Source organism: Lampetra planeri, chromosome 1, assembly GCF_965212315.1.
Source record: "Lampetra planeri chromosome 1, kcLamPlan1.2.h2, whole genome shotgun sequence".
Taxonomy (NCBI): domain Eukaryota; kingdom Metazoa; phylum Chordata; class Hyperoartia; order Petromyzontiformes; family Petromyzontidae; genus Lampetra; species Lampetra planeri.
The window spans coordinates 20,249,001-20,266,266 of NC_136107.1; the positions used below are offsets into that span (position 1 = coordinate 20,249,001).

The window sequence follows — 17,266 nt, forward strand, 5'->3', positions numbered from 1 at the left end:
GGATCATATTGGTCTTGAAAGCCAAGAAGCTGATTGGCTAAAAAAATACACTGAAGAGTGACATGCGAATCGGTCACACACCCAAACCCCTCATCAGCAACTCGCAATGACCAGCGTGGTGGCTCAGGATACCGAAACAACCCCAAGTATGATAATTGGTTCTTTACCCTTCTATCTGGCAACAAAACTGACACCTTTTTACAAGGAGTCATGTTTGCATAGACCGCAATACCTGCAGTCATAATACAAACAAAAGAACATAACTCTGATAATGTGCACTGTCCTTAAAGTTGATTGATCCACACCCGAGACAGCTTTCCTTAGAGCCTAGTCTCATATGGGTTGGACCAGATGACGCCAAAAGGCGCACAACTCAAAGACAATGCACCATCAGAGTATGAGAGCTCGGGGCAAGCATCTACACTATGGGAACCTCATTTGTCTTTGAGTTGTGCGCCTTTTGGCGTCATCTGGTCCAACCCATATGAGACTAGGCTCTAAGGAAAGCTGTCTCGGGTGTGGATCAATCAACTTTAAGGACAGTGCACATTATCAGAGTTATGTTCTTTTGTTTGTATTATGACTGCAGGTATTGCGGTCTATGCAAACATGACTACTTGTAAAAAGGTGTCAGTTTTGTTGCCAGATAGAAGGGTAAAGAACCAATTATCATATTTTTTACTGGCAAATGAGGTTCCCATAGTGTAGATGCTTGCCCCGAGCTCTCATACTCTGATGGTGCATTGTCTTTGAGTTGTGCGCCTTTTGGCGTCATCTGGTCCAACCCATATGAGACTAGGCTCTAAGGAAAGCTTATTCTCAGGTTTTTTCGGTAAAGTCACGTAGGTAAAAACATTAAAATTAATGAAAGTAAAATAAAACAAAACAAAATAAAATTCACGACGTTTCGGAGGCAACACAAGTCTCCGTCATCAGGTGGGACCGTCACAGCCGAATTAGCTGCATCAAGTGAAGCAATGATTCAAGATGTAATCCCTTATAAGCAAGTTGAAGGGAGGTGGAGAGGGGGGGGGAGAGCTTATCAGGCTGTGGTAGCCAATGAATGGAAACGTATCGGGAGGGAGGAGGAGCGGTGATCAAAGACTGCAAGCAGTGCTCAACACAATGAATGGAGACGTGTCGGGACGGAGGGCGAGCGGCGATCAAAGACTGCACGCAGTGCTCAACACAATGAATGGAGACGCGCCGGGACGGAGGGCGAGCGGTGATCAAAGACATCACGTAGTGCTCAACACAATGAATGGAAACGTGGCGAGCGGTGATCAAAGAACAATGAAGAGATTACTGTTAAACACTGTAGATGTTAACACTCGGTGAAGTAAATTAAAATAGTGCCTGTCAGATAAGATGGTCCAAAAAGTGTAATTAAGTCTTTTTTGCGTGGTTAATAACATCTTTCCAGTGATTACTGAGTTTGTACCCATCATCACGGTTGAAATTATGTCTGTGTTTGTATATTTGTATGACTTCGTGTACAAACCTTTGATGGTAGCCCGGAGGTTTGCAGAGAACCTTGGTCTCGGAAAAGACAATTTCATGAGAGCCCGCCGAGTTGTAGCAATGATCGGCAACGGCCGAAGAATCAGTTCTGCCGTGTTTCAGATCTGACTTGTGCTCGCGGACACGATCAGCAACATGACGTTTTGTTTCTCCAATGTAGCAATCACCACAAATGCAACTCAATTTGTAGACTCCAGGATACTGTAAGTCAGGAACGACATCCTTCACAGATGGAATCAGATCACGGATTTTATGCACTGTACTGAATCGGACTTGGATCTTATGTTTGTTTAGAATTTTGGAGATCTTTTTGGTCACGCCTGCTATGTATGGTAACGTGATAGTTTTGGTCAGAGTTTCATGTGGTTGTTTCTGTGTGGTGGGAGAGACAGCTTGGCGGATAGTACGGTCAGAGTATCCGTTCATCCTGAGGGCCCGATGTACATGTCTTAATTCATCAGTCAGGTGGTGTTGGTCAGAAATGCCATGGGCTCTGTGGTATAGCGTTTTGATGAGAGAATTCTTTTGAGATGGGTGGTGGTGGGAATCCGGTTTCAAGTAGGAATTTGTGTGGGTGGCTTTCCTGTAGACAGAATGTCCCAAGGATCCGTCAAGCCTCCTCTTAAACAGAATATCCAAGAATGGTAGTTTACCGTCTTTCTCCACTTCCATGGTGAATCTGATAGATGGGTGTCTAGAATTGATGTGGTCCAAGAAGTGGTTCAATGCTGGGAGGCCATGTGGCCAGATGACGAAAGTGTCATCCACATATCTCTTCCACAGGGAAGGACGCAGGGTGGATGTCTGGATGGCGTCTGATTCAAACTTTTCCATGAACATGTTGGCTATAACTGGTGACAAGGGGGAGCCCATAGGGGTACCCTCATTCTGTTTGTAGAAGGTGCCATTCCAGGTACAAACAGAATGAGGGTACCCCTATGGGCTCCCCCTTGTCACCAGTTATAGCCAACATGTTCATGGAAAAGTTTGAATCAGACGCCATCCAGACATCCACCCTGCGTCCTTCCCTGTGGAAGAGATATGTGGATGACACTTTCGTCATCTGGCCACATGGCCTCCCAGCATTGAACCACTTCTTGGACCACATCAATTCTAGACACCCATCTATCAGATTCACCATGGAAGTGGAGAAAGACGGTAAACTACCATTCTTGGATATTCTGTTTAAGAGGAGGCTTGACGGATCCTTGGGACATTCTGTCTACAGGAAAGCCACCCACACAAATTCCTACTTGAAACCGGATTCCCACCACCACCCATCTCAAAAGAATTCTCTCATCAAAACGCTATACCACAGAGCCCATGGCATTTCTGACCAACACCACCTGACTGATGAATTAAGACATGTACATCGGGCCCTCAGGATGAACGGATACTCTGACCGTACTATCCGCCAAGCTGTCTCTCCCACCACACAGAAACAACCACATGAAACTCTGACCAAAACTATCACGTTACCATACATAGCAGGCGTGACCAAAAAGATCTCCAAAATTCTAAACAAACATAAGATCCAAGTCCGATTCAGTACAGTGCATAAAATCCGTGATCTGATTCCATCTGTGAAGGATGTCGTTCCTGACTTACAGTATCCTGGAGTCTACAAATTGAGTTGCATTTGTGGTGATTGCTACATTGGAGAAACAAAACGTCATGTTGCTGATCGTGTCCGCGAGCACAAGTCAGATCTGAAACACGGCAGAACTGATTCTTCGGCCGTTGCCGATCATTGCTACAACTCGGCGGGCTCTCATGAAATTGTCTTTTCCGAGACCAAGGTTCTCTGCAAACCTCCGGGCTACCATCAAAGGTTTGTACACGAAGCCATACAAATATACAAACACAGACATAATTTCAACCGTGATGATGGGTACAAACTCAGTAATCACTGGAAAGATGTTATTAACCACGCAAAAAAGACTTAATTACACTTTTTGGACCATCTTATCTGACAGGCACTATTTTAATTTACTTCACCGAGTGTTAACATCTACAGTGTTTAACAGTAATCTCTTCATTGTTCTTTGATCACCGCTCGCCACGTTTCCATTCATTGTGTTGAGCACTACGTGATGTCTTTGATCACCGCTCGCCCTCCGTCCCGGCACGTCTCCATTCATTGTGTTGAGCACTGCGTGCAGTCTTTGATCGCCGCTCGCCCTCCGTCCCGACACGTCTCCATTCATTGTGTTGAGCACTGCGTGCAGTCTTTGATCACCGCTCCTCCTCCCTCCCGATACGTTTCCATTCATTGGCTACCACAGCCTGATAATCTCTCCCCCCCCCCTCTCCACCTCCCTTCAACTTGCTTATAAGGGATTACATCTTGAATCATTGCTTCACTTGATGCAGCTAATTCGGCTGTGACGGTCCCACCTGATGACGGAGACTTGTGTTGCCTCCGAAACGTCGTGAATTTTATTTTGTTTTGTTTTATTTTACTTTCATTAATTTTAATGTTTTTACCTACGTGACTTTACCGAAAAAACCTGAGAATATGAATCATTGCAGTCACGAAAGCTTCAAATCTAGAATCTAAGGAAAGCTGTCTCGGGTGTGGATCAATCAACTTTAAGGACAGTGCACATTATCAGAGTTATGTTCTTTTGTTTGTATTATGACTGCAGGTATTGCGGTCTATGCAAACATGACTCCTTGTAAAAAGGTGTCAGTTTTGTTGCCAGATAGAAGGGTAAAGAACCAATTATCATATTTTTTACTGGCAAATGAGGTTCCCATAGTGTAGATGCTTGCCCCGAGCTCTCATACTCTGATGGTGCATTGTTTTTGAGTTGTGCGCCTTTTGGCGTCATCTGGTCCAACCCATATGAGACTAGGCTCTAAGGAAAGCTGTCTCGGGTGTGGATCAATCAACTTTAAGGACAGTGCACATTATCAGAGTTATGTTCTTTTGTTTGTATTATGACTGCAGGTATTGCGGTCTATGCAAACATGACTCCTTGTAAAAAGGTGTCAGTTTTGTTGCCAGATAGAAGGGTAAAGAACCAATTATCATATTTTTTACTGGCAAATGAGGTTCCCATAGTGTAGAAACCCCAAGTATGTGAACACTTTAATCAAGATTATTTGGCTGCTATAAATGTCCACGCGTTAAGCCGCTTCGTTGAACTATCATTTGTGGCCAGGTCGCTTCTGAAAAAGAAGTTCAGTGGGGTTTAACTGATCAAATACTTCAGTGGGCTTTACCTGATGAAATAAAAAAAATAGTTTGGTTTTATTTTCATTTGTTTGCCATTCCCTTACCGTTGCTATACTTTGCAATCCCATCGTGTCTTTGTAGTGTTTGTTGTTGTGATGTTCTGACCCGCCTCTACCAGACATCTGTGAAAAAGAGCTTTGTAGCTCATCGGATTCCTCCAGTTTAAATATGTTGATTGTGTTTGGCAAAGGGCTGTTAGTTACCATGATAGAAATACTAACAATCGTTGGCCATGTAGTTGTTATTCGATCACTCATCACAAAGGTCACTCTAGCGTTCTCTCAATCAATGTGAAATACACCAACCTCCGATTTACATTGACTTCGGGTGCAAGTTACCAGTGTAAATGCTATTATAGGAGTATACGTGCAAGGTGCTTTAGTTTGCTCTGTGAACTCTTGCTTTGGGAATGCAGAAAAATAAAAACAGTACTGTACAGGACGAGTGATTCAAGCATCAGATAATATCAATCAAATAATACCAATCGTATTCACCCAGCAAACCTCAATACGACTTAAGACTCTTTTTTCACGCGGATCTGGATGTGAGATATTTGCATCATCCCATTAATGATTGTTTGGCATGTGGTAAAAAACTGGAGTAGCTGGAGACAGACGTATGCTGAACTTCTTTCGCTCCGTACATGGCGAACCGTGCTAATCAGAGGTGCGGGGGAAGGACAACAAACTAAACACAAAAACAGTTCTAAAGCAACGAGTTTCCAATTTAGATTTTAAAAGTGCATAATATCCACACATACGAGGGGTAACGCCCAACACAGCCATATAGAATGCCCACACAGCGTTGAGCCTGGTTGGTAATTGGATGGGTGATAACTGGAGCTTTATATCTTTACTTAAAGCTTTCGTGACTGCAGAAATTCATATTCTTTAGTCTTTCGGTCGGTTTATTGTTCATTCACAGCCACCAAACAAGACTAAATTACACTGCCCCATGGACATATGTAAAAAAATGGAAATTGTCTTCCCAGGAAACCTTCATTTGTTTTCTCAAGACTATTTTACATGGAGGGCCTGCAAATGGGATGTTTGGTTGACTCCGTGGACGAGTGTTGGGCTTCGTGACAGAGGATACCTTCAGGGACCAGATAAAATACCCCACCGTGAACATGAGGAAGTGACGATGAACACAGCCATCTGCTGGCCACCTCACTGCGCCCACATCCACAACACGTACAAAGCTCCACAATAGTCGCGAAAGCCTGCATGTTAAACATGTGAAGCTCAATATGCTTGGGTCTTTCGGTAAAGTCACGTAGATAGGTTCAAAGAAAATAACAACAAATAACAAAAAACTACAACGTTTCGATCGCAACACAAGCAATCGTCATCAGGATAAAAATAGTGGGAAAGTTGCTGAAGCAGGATGTTTTAAAGGTTTGAAATGGGTGTAGCCCAAGGGTCATACGCGAAGTGGGCGGGGCTAGCGATGTTAAAGTAACGAGGCGGTTGGTGGTTGGTGGTTTGGTGGGATTAATAAACCAGCAAAGGTCATGGCCAATTGAAAACTATTTCAGACGTGTTCACGATCAAAGGGCGCGCGTTACAAGCGCTTACTTACCCTTGCACAGTGCTTATGATATGTGTCTCAGCTGCAAGTGAGCCTACGCTTTTCTGTGGAAAAATTTTGAGAGGTCTAACGATGCATGGATTCATCGTATGACGTCGAGTCCTCCAACTCCCTGTACACGCATCGTGAGCGACTTGCGTTCGGAAGAAAAAAAAGTCCGTTCGTACATTTTGTGTGTATTGGGATGTATGTATGTTGAACTTGTTTCGCACCGTATGTAGCCAACCATGCTAATCGGAGGTGCGGGGGAAGGACAACAAACTAAACACAAAAAGGAGTTCTAAAGAAATTCGTTTTAAATTTAGATGTAAGTGTGCATAGCAACAGTGGCTTCCTAATATCAGAAGCGTTCCAGACGGCCGCAGTAGTGGATCTTAAAGCGCGCGATGCAGTGACCGTCTTTTGTCGATGGTTGTTGCTAGCTGGCCAGATCCAAGTAGCTAACGAAAAACTCTAAAATGGAATACAGTATATGCCACCCTGTATGGATATACAACCCACCTTCAAATCTTTGTTTCCGTAAAATTGGTCACAGAATCCCATTATATTTCCTTTGCTGATAATCACGCAGGTCTAAATGCACGTTCACGTTACACTCAAGCGTGTCAGAATCTCAAGTGCATCACGGAGACGCGGCGGCCTGTGATGCTCACGTCCCAAGCAGCCACACACTCAAGCACATGAGATGCGATACAGCGCCACCACGTGGAAACACAGGGTAACAACAATCATACACCGGTGATTTCTACGGGCACAAAGTTGTAACATCAGTAAATATCAACGTATAATTACGAGTTAATTTAAAGTGTTACGGAAGGAAATTTAGGATTTTGGCATTTCAGCTGACCGGCATTCTTCAGTAAATATTGATGTCACATCGCCAGAGTCTTAAATAGTCTTCGATTTGCTGGAGAGGTTTGAAGGAGATGGACGATTGGGCAATATCTTGACGGTGGACCCACTGAGGTGCAATGCGTCGTCAGCCTTTGAAGATGTTTTAATGCATAGCAGAAGTTACTCTGCGTTACATAACACTGAAGGACGATGGACATTTCCAAGAGAGTGGCATACAGGGGGTTTTCAATTGTCCAAATGTGGCAATTGAATCAAAATAGATTCGAAGCTTTCGTGACTGCAATAATTAATCTTTGGTTCTTTGGTTAAAGTCACGGAGATGGTTGCTTGCAACACAAGCAACCATCATCAAGTAAGAATGAATGATAAAACACAGACACGGAAACAACACAGGCAGACACACATGCAGAGAGAGATACACACAAAGACACACCGAGCGAGACACACGCCAAGATAAAACACAGACACGGAAACAACACAGGCAGACACACATGCAGAGAGAGACACACACAAAGACACACACCAAGACAAACAGAAGGACATCGACTCTGTGCCAATGCCTTAAATAGAGAGAGGGGGGAGGAGGGGCCAGGGCAGAGAGTGTGTTAGACGATTCTCTGCGTTGCATTACATTACACTCTCTAATTTTACTAAATTTTCTTGGTTCTTTCGGTAAAGTCACGTAGAAGGGAAATAATAAAATAATAAAAATCTAACATAATAAAATAATTTTCTTATGTTTTATTTTATAATAAAATAATAAAAATAAAACATTATAAATTTATTTTATTATGTTTTAGTTTTATTATCTTATTACTTCCCTTCTACGTGACTTTACCGAAAGAACCAAGAATATGAATCCCTGCAGTCACGAAAGAAGCTTTAAATCTAAATTTTAACAAAATGTGTTGTCAAACTTCCTACTTCTCTGTCTAAATTTCTCCTTGCTTGTCTGTTCCACACTTAACTTCTAATTTAGCAATCTTTGGAAGAACGTCAATCAAACAGGCGATGCGTTAACTGTGTGTTAACCGACCCTCTGTGTTGCATTGCCTTACACTTGTTAATTTTACTAAATTTGCTTTCTCAAACTTTAGATTCTCTTGCTCTGAACCATTGTCTCTCCTCCGGCCACTGTGAATTCCACACTGCTCCACTCATTTGTCCTCCACAGTCCTCTCTCTTCCCCGGCCCCTTCCCCCCCCTCTCTCTATTTGAGTCATTGTCTTTCTGTTTGTCTTGGTGTGCGTCTTTGAGTGTCTCTCTCTCTGCATGTGTGTCTGAATCCCTGCAGTCACGAAAGCTTTAAATGGAAATTTAACTAGAGAGACACCTCACAGATAATGTGAGGTGTCTCTCCTCCATGGCTTTAAGAGATTGGTGCCAGAAAGATCTGGCACTACTTGAGCAGCTTGGCACAAGACAAAGGGGAAAGTGAAAACAAACGACGACATTTGCAGCAGACACCTACGGGCCATCTGCCCGTGGACCGTGCCAATTCTGTACCTGGTGCATGTATGTATGTTGAACCTCTTTCGCACCGTACTATCCAACCGTGCTGATCGGAGGTGCGGCGTGTCGACATTAGCACTGGGGAGACAAAGTCGGCGTGGTGTCGTGCTGGCCACAAACGGCACTTGCCCCAACATCCTATGTACGGCTACAGGAGGGTCTGTGTCATTGCCCACGAGGTAGCGTGGCCGAGCGGTCTAAGGCACTGGATTAAGGCTCCAGTCTCTTCGGTAGGCGTGGGTTCAAATCCCACCGCTGCCAGCGTTGTTATTTTTTTTCCACTTGTAACGGACCCAAATAACCGGGTTCAATTATTTATTGGCCACACCTAACTTCAATGGCGGTTATGTGAACCGGTCATGGGCATCCCCTAGATCAACTTAGCCTTAAATGGGTACCTGGTGTGGTGTATTAAACATCAGCACTGGGGGAGAGAAAGGCAGCCGGGTTTGTCGCTGCTCACACCATCCCCTCGTGCACCGTGCCGGCCTTAATAGGTGCTCGCCAACAGCACTTGTCCCCAACAGTCTATAAAGGCGCCGCAAGGGTTCTTCTCGGTCACGGGGAGTGGTGGCGCACTGCTTAGCACGCAACGAACGCGGCGACCCGAGTTCCATTCACGGCGCACGGACATCAGTGATGGCGATTATCTGAACCAGTCCTGGCCTCCGCCCCCCCCCCTCGCCTATGTCGACTGAGCCTCAAATAAGTACCTGGTGCGGTGCGTAAAAAAAAGACAATCGCCACTGGGGAGACAAAGGCGGTCAGCAGTGTTGCTGGCCACTCTACCCAGGTGTTCGCTAACAGCACGTGCACCCCAACAAGCCTGCCCAGGGTGGATGGGGGTGTGGGGTGGGTGTGGGGTGGGTGTGGGGTGGGTGTGGGGTGGGTGTGGGGTGGGTGTGGGGTGGGTGTGGGGTGGGTGTGGGGTGGGTGTGGGGTGGGTGTGGGGTGGGCGTGGGGTGGATGGGGGTGTGGGGTGGATGTTGGGTGTGTGGGGTGGGTGTGGGGTGGGTGGGGTGGATGGGGGTGTGGGGTGGATGTGGGGTGTGTGGGGTGGGTGTGGGGTAGGTGTGGGTGGGGTGGGGGTGTGAGGTGGGTGGAGTGGGGTGGGTGTGCGGTGGGTGTGCGGTGGGTGTGCGGTGGGTGTGCGGTGGGTGTGGGGTGGGTGTGGGGTAGGTGTGGGTGGGTGTAGGGTGGGTGTGTATGGGGTAGGTGTGAGGTGGGTGGGTGTGGGGGAGTGTGGGGTGGGGTGGGGTGGGTGTGGGGTGGGGTTTGTGGGGGTGGGTATGTAGGGGTGGGTATGTGGGGGTGGGGGGGCATGGGGGGGGGTGTGGGGTGGGTATGGGGTGGGTATGCGTGTGGGGTAGGTGTGGGGGTGTGGGTTGGGTGGGTGTGGGTGTGGGGTTGGTGTGGGGTGGGGGGGTGTGGGGTGGGGTGTGGGGTGGGTGTGGGGTAGGTGTGGGGGTGTGGGTTGGTTGGGTGTGGGGGGGTGTGGGGTGGGTATGGGGTGGGTGTGCGTGTGCGTGTGGGGTAGGTGTGGGGGTGTGGGTTGGGTGGGTGTGGGTGTGGGGTGGGTGTGGGGGGGGTGGGGTGGGGTGGGTGTGGGGTGGGTGGGTGTGGGGGGGTGTGGGGTGGGTGGGTGTGGGGTGGTGTGGGGTGGTTGTGGGGTGGGTATGGGGGGGTGTGGGGTGGGTATGGGGTGTGCGTGTGTGTGGGTGTGGTGTAGGTGTGGGGTGTGTGTGTGTGTGGGGGTTTCTTAGTCTTTGTGTTCACGGGTTACCTGAGCGAGGCGCCCTCTACAGACGCGGAGCCGCAGTGCACCGCGGGGAGGTCCTCGGCCAGCACCGCGGCAGGGTCCGCGTCGCTCGCTGCGGGTCCCCCCGAGCCGCTCACGCCCCGGCCACCCGCGCAGTCCGAGTCGCCCGCAAGGCTCGGCCGTCTCAGGCAACTCTGGGATTGTGTGCCTGCGGAGGGGGAAATGAAAGCCTTTTAAATAATCTTTAAAAATGTACATTGTATTTGTGTGTTATTTCAAGGCAGTTTTTTTTATGATGGATGTGTTGCGTTTTTATCTCAACCCGTGTTAAGTTAGTCGTATTGTCGGTTGTAGTCTTCATTTGGTTGAAGACAACCCATGTATTTTATGGACGTTGTTGGACTTCTTTCGCACCGTACGTAGCCAACCGTGCTATTCGAAGGTGCAGGGGATGGACAACTAAATACCGTAGACTCTTAGTCGAGACTTAGTCTGTGGATGCCATGCGTTCATTCTTTTGGTCTAGTCGACAGTGAAATAGTTACTCCACTCTTAGTTGTTGATTGTCGGTGGGAGGAGCGTGCAAGTTTTCTGCAGTCACAGCGATATGATCAGACCCTGTATCAGAGGAACGAAGTGAAAGAACAATGCATACACGTAGACTCGATAGCCACTTATCATTTTGTATTTATTTATGCAGTGTACTGCAGTCTCTGATAACGTTCCTAGATTATAGTGATCGCCAAGCTTCATGATTTATCTCCAATCACAGGCATGTGGATGAAATAAATAAATAAAGCACGTTTTCAACAAATATTGACATCACTAATTACATTAACAATTTTACCACTGCTGTCAACCTCCACTTCGTGGGAGGTCAGTTCTGCTCTGCTGTTGTCCTCAATGTCTGAAATTCCCTCACAAACCATCTAAATTCGGTAAATATTAAATTTAGTTGACCGAATGCCAGATGTCTGTTGAGGGCTCGTGGAAGCAATGAGTTTATTTTTCAAGGAAGACTGAGTCAAATTATATTCTTTGGGTCTTTCGGTAAAGTCACGTAGATAGGTTCAAAGAAAATAACAAAAAACCAAAAACTATGACGTTTTGATCGCAACACAAGCGCTCGTCTTCAGGATTAGGAGGGTTAGCTTCCAAATTCAAGGGCTTGAAATGGGCGTAGCCCAAATATCAGCAGCCAATGTTAATGCAAATTGTGGGCAGCTAACCCGACGGTGGTTGGTTTCCCACCAATCAAAGGGCTGCCAGGTGAAAATTAGCATGTTAATGAGAGATTAGCATCTTAATGTGAGATTAGCATGTTAATGGGAGATCGCAGAGCCGCAACCGGGGGGTAGCGGTCTTGTGGAGTGGCTGTGTTGGTGTGAATCCTGTGAAAGTGCAAGTTTGAGATGGGCGTGAAACACAACTAACATCGGAAGGTGGTAGGATGGGAACATCATCGCCAGTTATGACTTAAATTGCTTGATAACGTCCTTCCAACAATTGCTCAGTTTGTACCCATCTTCTCAGTTGAAATTGTGTCTGTGTGGAAATATATGGATGGCTTCATGAACGAATCCTTGTTGACAGCCAGTGGGCTTGCAAAGTACCTTCGTCTTAGAGAAATCAATTTCGTGAGCCCACCGCATAAAAACAATGATCAGCCACGGCCGAGGTATTGGTCCTACCGTGTTTCAAATCTGCCTCATGCTCACGAACACGGTTCGTGTTCTATTCCCGACCATATCTCGTCAGGAGCTGCGAAGTTTATCATCGATGTGATGTCTCCTTCGTATTTGTGGATCGGGCATTGCGTCGTTATAGGTTGGACGGTCTCTGTTCTGGAGGACGACAGCCGCACACTATTGGAAAGTTTAAAATTTTCCGGTTGTGCATCAAGTATCCGCACCTGCCATGATTTTGTGCGGATGCGATTTAGGGTGGACCATGAGCTTCGTGGAAGACCAAACCGAGGGATCTTCAGCTATTCATTGGCAATCAGCGTGCACGAGAATGCTGTACAGCGTCCCAACACTGGTATTGCTACTCAGAGCTAGGCCCATAGGTGGCAGTGTCAGATGAGGAATTGACAACATTTGGAACGCGGTACTTCCTGTTCATCTCCATCTCCCCCACCATCAGTAGTGGTGATCGGCAAAAGCAAACCAAGCAAAAGCATAGGAGCCCCAGATAGCTCAAGGGGCCCACATTCATGAATTTAAAAAAAAGTGGCATAAAAAATCTCGAAATCAATGTCCAACAAACAAAACATTAATTGAAATAAAGAGCAAATTAATCTCTCTCATCTCCATGGTGTATGCATCTATCTTCTTTCGTCTCAATACATATCTATTCTTGTCGTATTCTTGCTCATTTCACAACCGTGAAATATTACACAATAGCGTAAACCTAAACAACAATCCCGCTCCTGGCCCTAGCCCTAACCCCATTGCCAGTACGTACTTCACAACAGGTCCTCATTCACTCTTCATGTATTTTGAACTGTTCTCATTTAGAGCTCACCATGATGCTTAGTTCGCCCATAAATTTGGAACGAAAATGTCAACCTCAGGATAGGGTGCATCACCGACGGCTGTGTTACTCTGATATGTGGCTGCACGCAGCATGACGCTCGTGCTGCGTTTCCATCAGCATTGGCAGCCGGGATCAGTTGCCCAGGAACAGCCACCCCATTTCGCGTCCCACAATTGAAAGCACAGCGTGAATTCCTGTCACTCCACACTGCATGAGACAAGATGTGTCCATGTGCTCAGCTCGCTCCCAACCTAGCCACCTGTACCCCTTTGTAGCTGGAGATAAGCAATTTTTTTTTAAATATAATTTTAAAAGCAATGTTTCATGCTTGATTAGGTACATTTAGGCTATCCTGAGTCAACATCATGCGTCTTACTTCCATGTTTTTCGCCATGACGTCACAACTGGTTTCGAGCATGGCAGCTCCCATACGAAACAAAGTCTGTACATGACGAGAAAACCCCATCATAGCAGAAAAATAGTGCAGCTCGAAAAAGCACGAGTGTCAACCGTCGCACAGCAACTGTGCGTATGTACGTATATGTATTGAACTTATTTCGCACCATACGTAGCCAACCGTGGTAATCGGAGGTGTGGGGGAAGGACAACAAACTAAACACAAAAAAGCAGTTATGAAAAAAACTAGTCTTCAATCGTGATTTAAAAGTGCATAGCTCCAGTGGCTTCCTAATATCGGAAGAGCGTTCCAGATGGCCGCAGCAGCGCATATGAGAGCGCGCGATGCAGTGACCGTCTTTGTTCGATGGTTAAGCCAGAAGCTGCTGCGAGGATGCCCGGAGTTGGCGTGATGGTTTATGCTCCTTGACGAGATCAGCGAGGTATCGTGGTTCATTTGTGGCAAGCACTTTGTGTGTGTAATAAGCGCGACCATATAACGAGGTATTATTATTCGTTCGGCAACCGGAAGCCAATGCAGCTCGGCGAGCTCTGCACGGACACGGTCGGATCTTGCGGTAGCCGTCACGACGCGTGCCAACTATCACGAGATACCATGGAACTCGGGGGGAGGGGACATCAACAGCGAGTGGCATCTCCGTGTGGCTGGGAATAGCGACACCGCACGTGCGTTCTACTCCGCTCCTTTGCCACGTATGTGACCGGGGGTGGGTGGAAAGAGCTGACGCTACATTACACGTGTTAACATCTAATTAAACTTGACTCCCCTGTAATTTAACAATTTTCTAAATACATTTTGGGCACTTCAAAATAAGCCTACAATTAGTGCAGAGTACCTATTCATGAAAGCGGACCTCTTACATTTAAAATGTCATGAAATAAGCAATGTTGCCCAGGTGTGGATAGAATGCATTAGATAATCTCTCCATACAGTGAGGGAAAAAAAGTATTTGATCCCCTGCTGATTTTGTACGTTTGCCCACTGACAAATAAATTATCAGTCTATCATTTTAATGGTAGGTTTATTTGAACAGTGAGAGACAGAATAACAACAACAACATCCAGAAAAACGCATGTCAAAAATGTTATAAATTGATTTGCATTTTAATGAGGGAAATAAGTATTTGACCCCTATGCAAAAACATGACTTAGTACTTGGTGGCAAAACCCTTGTTGGCAATCACAGAGGTCAGACGTTTCTTGTAGTTGGCCACCAGATCAAATACTTTTTTCCCTCACTGTATATTACTGAGGCGTCTTTTTCCAATCAGTTTCATAGGTTAAACTTTTTTTTATCTCATCAATTTAGACCTGTTGGGCTATTCTATGTAGCATTTTCACACCAGGGCAATTTAACCACATCACTTTGAAACCAGCTCCCCATCGTTTATTGTTGCAATCGCCACAACGTTCTACCAGCCCAAGGCACTGTCTTCAAAATCTCTCAGTAACCACGAACCTTAGCCGCCTCTTACATAATACTAATGTAACAAGACAAGCCATTGAAGGAAACACTTATAATACGATCGACGTTCTATTACCAACGTGTTTGACGTGTTTACAAATCCGCGTGATTCACACAAAAGGTGTTTCAATGCAGGAGCCGTCCCCACCAAGCGTTGCCCTCTGGACCACAAACGACGCTTCATTAGAACGGGCGCGAGCGGTTAAGGCATAGAGTCGACCGATCACGCACGAGAGAGCGCATCAATAATGTCGACATCACATGTACCTTCACAAATACGAGAGTACGTTACGTCTCAACAAGAGGCGTTAGCCCAAAACCGTGTTTGATAAGTGTGGGGGGTAGACGGAGGGGCGAGGGCATTTGCGTGACGCCTGGGGGGAACACGACCCTCCACTCGATAACCGCGAATTTCTACTGCAAGACGTTTAATTACGTCCAACAAAGGCGTCAGGGTGAAGAAACCTGGGTCACAAAAACATTGGCATACACAGTACCTGTAAAAGTATAAAACGTAAGGGTGGTTTTTTGTAATTGGTTTTGCCAGAATGTTGAACTTACAGGTTTCCATCGTAATATAGAATTGGACAAGACCAAATTAAGCGGGAGAGGCTGTAGACGATCAATGATAATGTCTTACACGAGTTACTATTGTGATTGCATTGTGATTACTTGATTTGTGTCTTTGTATCACACGAGGATATATTTAGGCAAATTTGTAATTCAATGTATGGAGTCGTATGTATTGTGAAGTGGAGTGGTGGCACAGTGGTTAGCACCCTGCACTACGCAACTCTTCCCGGCCATGTCTAGCGCCAGTCGTGGGCCACCACCATCACCTTCAACCAAACGGCACTGACCAGCGTGGTGACGTTTGGTCAAAGATAACCCCATGACTGGCGGTTCGTGGTGAGGCCCTCGTCACTGCAGTCGTAGAGCTGTTAACTCATTACGGTTTGCCCGCATTCTTGTAAAAGGGAATTGAGGTTTCGGGTCCATACGGCACATTTTTTTGTCTCTTTGTTTATATTTCTCCCATGTGATGGGACTTTACAGGATGAACATTGAGATGTATAAGAGCACGCGATGACCAATAAGGTCTGAATTGGTCTGTAGTAAGGTAGGGCACTGATAAGGTGTTGACAGGTATGGTAGTGGATTGACAAAGGAACGTATATTCTAAAATGCAGTACATTATTCGTGTAAGTTATACTACCTTATCATAATCATACGTCGCATATATTCCATCTAATGTTGGCGTCACATACAGACAGATCCAATGTCCATGGAGCTTGTTTAAGAAAGACAAAGGCGCAGATTACGACGGCCGTGTCGATATATTCAAACGACTCTGGGTATTGTGCCAAGGGATGTTTTTGAGCATTGAACCAGTTGACGCAGACATTAGAATGTGGAGCCTGGAGAGGGGGGTTTGGTGGGCCCTAGAACAATCATTAAATCAATTGCTCATTCAACTTTCTCCCATCTTGTGGGACTCGGTGTTGTGATTGGTTGGATAAGGGTTCGGGTTTTGAATGTGAGTCTCACAGCCCTGTGAGGGACAGATCCCTCTAGGGACGTGAACTCGGGATAATGTGGAGTTCGCTCCACGCTTCAGAGAGAGAGAGAGGAACGGAATTTTCAGAGTTCATCTAAACCCCAACCACTCAATCCCCCCCTCCACCCACCTCCTTCCCTCCACCCTTTCACCCAACAACCATCTCACACACAGCGATTTATGCATTGGGCAGTGGCAAATTAAGCAAAACCCACTAACCGCGCTCGCTAGCTGCTGCGTCGCGCGTATCGGAAAGAGATCAAACTTCTCGGGGAATGGTTTCCCAGTCAAGTCAGGACATCGTAGGAGCGGTGGGGCCCACAGGATCAAGTTAGAGGGCACGGAGTCTCTCCTAGAAGTGCAGATACCGTCTCAAACAGTCGCAGGCAACGCGTCCGAGATTGGCCATCGGTGACAGTGGGGCTTATACAGACGGCCGGCTTCACTGGCAGCTCGCTGTCACTGGCGTAGGAGATACCGAAGCCCTGCGCGGTTTTCACGCCGCTGCACCTCCGATTAGCATGGTTGGCTACGTACGGCGCGAGAGAAGTTCAACGCACAAACTTCAATCTGCCCGATGCGCGTTGTTGTTCGTGCCATTATTCTCGTTAATATACGTTTCATTGATGTGCTCGTTTAAATACTCGAGGGCTGTTCAAGATGCACGGTTGCACTTGCACAGTGATGAGATGCTCTTGCATTTAATAATTTACAGCTCTTAGTTGCATCCACTGTTGGATGACAGCCATCCCCATGCTGTATCGGTCGTCGGTGTTTTTTGACCGTGCATCAAGTACCTTGGTCAGTGTA

The 17,266-nt window shown here is 46.4% G+C and overlaps 1 protein-coding gene and 1 non-coding gene across 4 annotated transcripts in view; one reads left to right on the forward strand and one right to left on the reverse strand.

Moving 5' to 3' along the window:
• LOC144719915 (dual specificity calcium/calmodulin-dependent 3',5'-cyclic nucleotide phosphodiesterase 1A-like) overlaps positions 1 to 17,266 on the reverse strand; it is a 201,167-nt gene that overhangs the window by 124,679 nt on the left and 59,222 nt on the right. For all 3 annotated transcript variants that reach the window (XM_078596249.1, XM_078596268.1, XM_078596258.1), the window contains exon 3: positions 10,503 to 10,686. In XM_078596249.1, the coding sequence (XP_078452375.1) occupies positions 10,503 to 10,686 (184 nt within the window). The remainder of the gene's footprint in view (positions 1 to 10,502; positions 10,687 to 17,266) is intronic.
• On the forward strand, positions 8,898 to 8,980 carry TRNAL-AAG (transfer RNA leucine (anticodon AAG)). Its single transcript has one exon. It is a non-coding gene; the product is annotated as a tRNA-Leu (tRNA).